The sequence below is a fragment of the Talpa europaea genome (assembly GCF_964194135.1).
Source record: "Talpa europaea genome assembly, chromosome: 4".
NCBI lineage: Eukaryota > Metazoa > Chordata > Mammalia > Eulipotyphla > Talpidae > Talpa > Talpa europaea.
In genome coordinates this window covers 27,665,595-27,671,797 of record NC_140070.1, presented here as the reverse complement: position 1 = coordinate 27,671,797, position 6,203 = coordinate 27,665,595, and the positions used below count along the sequence as shown (strand labels likewise).

Sequence of the window (6,203 nt, the reverse complement as noted above, 5' to 3'; positions counted from 1 at the left end):
AAACAGTAATAATATAGGACATTCTAATAATTTGGGAAAATGTAAGATTATAAGTACATACTATGAAGGCTGGGGTTTTGTTTTTTGATTGGATTGGTTCAGTCTCTGGGAGCACCTGCATACTGAACTCTGCTTGGTGCTCTTTAGTCATCCCCAAGTTCCTAGTGTTATCAGTCCTAACATGGAAAGCCCAGTCACTTAGTATCTGCTGCAGCAGGATCAGTATTTAAAACAAAGCAAAAATTGACAGTCCACCTCTAAGTCTTCATTTCTCATTATTTTAAACATACTGCAGCCAATTATTTTGTTACTAAATTGCTTCTGCCTAGTATGTAAAAAAGATAATATATGTCAAAACAGCAAATTGTAGGAAAATCGTTAGAAAAATACATTTTAAAAAGAATTTCACTCTTATGATTTCCAGCAAACATTCCTTTTCAACTTGATAGCTACTTTTAAGTAAATGTTTGCTTTTCCAAATAAATATGTTACATGAGTTTGTAGAGATTTCATAGGCAAAATTTGTTTTAAGCTGGAATGAGATGAACTCTTAATGTTGCTTAATTCAAATTTTACAAATAAAAATATACAATGCATTACTTATCTAAAGTCTTGTCCACAAATATGTATTAAATGAAACAATCATGTAATTGAGAGTATCAAATATTTACAAATTTCATTTGGGTCCAAGACAAATACTCGGACCCAGTATTGATTGAAGGCATTTATAAAAGCAAATACACTATGTACTATGAGACTCAGAGAAGTACCTCCCTAAGAATTGCCCTAGTAAATATGGTCATCAACTGCCTCTCAAAATTAGTATCATTTAATGGGATCACTTATATTTGTGCTTAAAAACCTTTAGCCAGGTTCGTTATTAAAGTACTTGGTCTGGAAGAATCAGTCAATGTATACTCAAATATTACTTTTTAAGTTTACAAATACCAGATTGTAAATGTTTTAACAGATATAAACTCTTACAAAATAAAAAGATGGATGAAACTATTAACTTTTTTTAGTAGATCAAGTTTATGTTTCTATTTAGAACCCTAGCCCTTTGCATGCGTCATCCCCACATTACTTGATTTAGAGAGCTTAAGTATTCTTAAGTACCTAAAAACAACCATTTAGAGGAAACTCATCAGATACTCCACCTATGTGGTAATACTTTTGCTAAAATACAGATCCACTACATTAAGTTACTCCAAAACCAAATGAGCTCTTCTAATTGAAATTTCCTAATCATCAAAAACAGTGTCAAAAGCATTATAATAACAACCTAAATTTCTGTGATCCCTAATCTGTTCGTATCACATTAAGTAATGATTTTTGGATCAAGCAATTCTGAACAATATGGTAGAATTGCCTGGGAAAGTCCAACTTATTATAGAAATCAAAGCTTAACATTTCTTTCACAATCTCAATGAACATGTGATAAATTCCAACAGACTTGAATTGAACCAGAATTTACTAGGAAAATGAAATCAACTTGGCAGCCATTCTGCAAATAATATTTTATTACTCAAAGCTGCAGAAACATTAGATGAACAGACAAGAATAGCATACCCAATTGGTTCATTTTTCACTCCATAGGTCTATAAGAAAGTAACATTTTATACTCTCAGGAGTATTCCTAAGAGCAAGAAACAAGAAGTTTGCAGAAGCCACAATTTGATGCAATCAGTTATATATAAAAAGCCAGAAATTTAGTTAGCCTTTTAATATTACAGTGAAGAATCTGAAAAACACCCACTCTTAAAATCACATGTAACCCAATCACAAAAAAATGCCTTTCCATTAAGAGATAACACTCCAAGAAGTTTTGGGATAGAAGCAATTCACTCAAATGTTCAGCAAAACAATAATTTTTTAAAAAATTAAAAATATACAAATACAAGACAGAGATGGACAATAAGACAAAATTAATATCTAACAAATTGTCAACAAAATTGTTCACTACGGAGTCTAGGTGGAAGTTATATGGTGGTTCTTTGTATTTTTTTCAGCTCTTCTGTTGAAAATTCTTATGGTAAATCTGGAAGTTTTTACACAAGTTTTAAACTTAGAGGTTTAATTGAAATTAGTCTCTTTCCCCCTTAAATAAATATTAAATATATTTTAGTAGTATTTTGAGATTCTTCATTGAATTATAAAAACAAATCAATGGAGATATCTCTCTCTCTCTCTCTCTCTATATATATATATATAGAGAGAGAGAGAGAGAGAGAGAGACATACACCAGATACAGTAAAAGCTCCTCAAAATAACAGGAAGAGCTTCTAAATTTTCCCATTTCAGTCTGAATTCATCCCACTGGAATCTATTAAAGGATCTAAACCTTGCAGATTCAGTTTAAGTCGGTTAACTTAAAGTGAGGAAAATTAGTTCTTGGCTTTTCCTTTTTTTACCGGAAGTTGACCCGTAGATTCCAAGTATTTATTAATGAGGTCTTCTTGTGTGGATGGTGAACATGGCTGATATCTGCAATACTCCATTGTGTATTCTCCCTTTCCCTAGGAGTTTAAAACAAAAAAGGGCAGAGTCTTTGAGTTGGTTTTTTAACAATTATCAAGTAAAGTCATGCAAAACAAGATTTCACAAATTTAATCATTTAGTAGGGTGGGCTCTTGAAAAGCACTGAATTAAGGCTTAAATACTTTCTTACCTCTGTGCATGATCTTAGTTCAGTGGAATAGCCAAACATATCATTTAGCGGGACCTAAAAATAAAAACAATAAAATTACAGATTCTCAAAATAAAAAACAAAATACTTTATCAGTGCTTATTGAAAAATACAAAAGCCCTAGTTATTTAATTCCTTTAAATTTAGGTTTCTACTAACTATTCTTGGTTTAAAATAATTAAAAGCCAAAGAGAAACATATTTTTGCTTTTACTCAAAGTAGAAACCCTGAGTTATCTGAGTCATAACTAGAAACCAAATCTTCCAGTTTCATCGAGAAGATACCATTGGCAGCCTCCCTCCTCACCCCTATTCCACTCTTGGGTCAAAGCACAAGTATTTAGAAGTACTTCTGTGAAAATGTTAATACAACTTTCCTATAGACACCTCAATGATATACTAAGAGTAGCAGTGTCTTCTACGATCCTTATGTAATGTGATAAACACTTTCTCCACTGAGATTTAAATCAAATAAAGTACTAGCAGAGAATAAAATATCCCAAAATAAATTAGAGATAACACAAGAAAGTAGTTATGCAAGCAAAGTTATACTGAGAAAGAAAACTATAACATGTAAAAAAATGACATTCACAAAAGGTCTACATGAATCTTATTTTTAGCTTTTACACTCAAGAGTTGCTCTACAACAAATTATATAGAAATTACCGTGCATATGTAAGTCAAATCTGATTCCTCCTATGGGTGATTAAAAACAAGAGAGTGACCACTTGTACTTACATCTGCATACAATGTGAAATAGTCCTCAATTCCATCTTGTCCCGTGATTACCCCATGGCGCCGATTAATTCCCGCAATCACTGCTCCCTGAAATTCATTTGGGGCTATAACTTCCACAGACATAATAGGTTCAAGAACACATAATGTTGCATCTGCCAAGGCTGAATTAAAAAAAAAAAATTATGTTTTAAATAAACTGGAATTCTCTTCTATAAAGATATACAAAAGAGAGCGACATGGTGCTCTCCCACAGGTACAAAGAGAAATAAAGAGGTTAAAATATATGATCTGGGAGCCTCCCTGGTGGCACAAGGGGTTGAGACGCAACCTATGAAGCTATTTACAGCCACTGCAGCACGAGTTTGATCCCCGGCTGGCCTGAGAGCATCCCACATGGCACAGCAGACCTCTCCTGACTCACCCGCTGCTCCCCTCAGCAATGTACCTGTTCAGTCAATCCGCCTGTTCTGTTCCCCACTCTGTCGCTGGTGAATACTCTCACCCCCCACACCTCTGGCCTGTACCCCAGTTCTTGTATGTATAAATAAATAAATCTTTAAATAAATCTTTGATCTGGGCTCATTTTCCTAGTAGAAGAACAATTCCTCTCCTAAATAGAAAATCTCTAAAAGACACTTACTTCTAGTATTTCCATTATGTTTTTAATCTGAAAAATCATTAAACTGCAGAGAATAAAACATCACTCCACAAGTCTTTTTCTATCTAAACAATCAGTTGAAGGTTACTTATTCTTTCTGAAAAACTTCAGGAGTAAAGACACTACCTGTAAAGTTTCTGACCAAAGGCAAACCTATTTCTTGTTGGTCCCCAGCAGACAATTAATTTTAACTATGACATTTAACTGTTCATGGGCAGGAGTGGAGCTGAGGGCACTCTTCATGTATTAAGAGGCAATAACCAAGTCACACATGAGAACTGTCTTTCCTTTTCTAGGCTGAACAATGACAATACCTTAGCTTCAATGGCTAAGACAGACATTGAAACTACAGTCTAACAATTCTGGACTGTAGAAATAGTTGTTTCATACAACTTCTTGGGTTACCTAAAGTCTTCCTTGCATTTAAACAAATGTCAGTGAATATGGAAGACACTCAAGAAAAGAGATGTGAGCAGGTATATTAAGATTTACTTAAAAACTAATGTTTTTAGTAGGTCAATGACAAGCAGCTAGATAGTGAAAGGAGCCTATATGAAAAGGAAGGAATAGTTCATCACTTCAGTGTTGAGGACAAGCCTGTCCAGGTCTCAGTTTCATACCGACTCACCCTGCTCCTGCCTTTCAACTCCCTCTTTCTTCCTACATCTACTTCCTGACTCACTTCCATGGAATCTGGCCTTATTCATGCCTTTGTCTACTTCTACTCCATGTGAGAGACTGCATTCGGGGCTCTTTCAGCAGTCACAGGACAGTCAAATCCCAAAAGCAATTTTTCCCCAAGCAGATTCATGTGGTTTGTAGCTTCTGAAAGTAGAAGGTAAAAATAGGCCCTTTTAAGCCTAATGTAGAAATAGGTACTAATGTTTCCATTCAGCCCACTAGGAATGATGTTGATAACATCAGGCCAGATGGCAGAGAGATTGTGAGGAAATGGCTGAAATCTAGTTCTCTGGCAAATTTGTGCTCATCTAATTTATTTAAATTTCACACAGGAATGATTACAAAGATATGGATCTCATACTCTGGTTTCTCTTCAGACTATATAAATCTTTTGCCTGTAAAAAGGAAGAAGATCTTTGTTACATTATAATCTATTCAGTATCTGCCTGTATGTAACCTCTATCTTCAGGAAAATTACCAATTTCTAGTCAAGAACCAGCATAGGATAAGTGATTTTTTTAATTTGTATTAATATATATATATATATATCTCAAACCATCACTAGTTACAAGTCTCACAATTTTGCAAATTATACATCATTAAAGCTGGGAAAAGTCCATAAAGTGGTTACAACTAAATTGTCAATTTAAAATTTATTGTAATAAATAAATACTTAAGAGGCAAGCAGTAGGTGTTTTAATCTAAATCATTCCTAGTAAAAACTTATTTACATGACTTTATCTCTCCTTTTCCTATTAAAACAATCTTCAGATTATGACAGAATTTCTGTATCACAGATTTCAACTGCATTTTTAATAGAGAGCAGGCATACAGAAAATAAGGGAGTCTCCCTTTCACAGTTGACAGAATGAAACACAAATTATTAATGGCTTCCATTAGTTTAAGTAAGACAGGAAATCAGCAACCTGAGCAAAAAAGAAGCAACCTTCTCCAACCATCGTCCTACATCTGGTCATAGATATAGACCAAAACAGCATAAAGTCTAAAATTCATACAGAATCAATACAATCCTGATTTATAGGATGCTTACGAAATGATATGTTATGACTATTCTGGTTCATCAGTCTTTAAATACACATGCTTTGTGTATTTAAAAAAAAGTACTAAAATGGACAGTTTTAGCCATTTAACAAGAAATCTAAACTGAATAAGGTTTGTGAATTCTTTCAAAACATTTTGTCATCATCAAGATGCCTAAACAAGCCTATAACACAAATGAAAAAATTATTGATGATTTTAAGGATCTCCTGACATCTGAGTAAGTCACTAAAAATAGTCTGAATTTTTTTTTTAAATATTTTTAGAATTCTGAGCATTTCTGTCTTCTCTATGTATGGATTATTTATGAATTTAAAGATGAAAAATAAGCAGACAATTTGGAAGAAGGTAGGTTTCTAATTCTTCAAAAGAGAACGCAATA

The 6,203-nt window shown here is 33.5% G+C and overlaps 1 protein-coding gene across 1 annotated transcript in view; it reads right to left on the bottom strand.

The window, feature by feature from the left end:
• Positions 1-2,384: 2,384 nt before the first annotated feature.
• Positions 2,385-6,203, bottom strand: part of GFM1 (G elongation factor mitochondrial 1) — a gene marked incomplete at both ends in the record, with an annotated part of 37,286 nt that continues 33,467 nt past the window's right edge. Inside the window, 3 exons of the mRNA XM_084231689.1 lie at positions 2,385-2,516; positions 2,669-2,722; positions 3,424-3,584. Coding sequence (XP_084087815.1) covers positions 2,385-2,516; positions 2,669-2,722; positions 3,424-3,584 — 347 coding nt within the window. The remainder of the gene's footprint in view (positions 2,517-2,668; positions 2,723-3,423; positions 3,585-6,203) is intronic.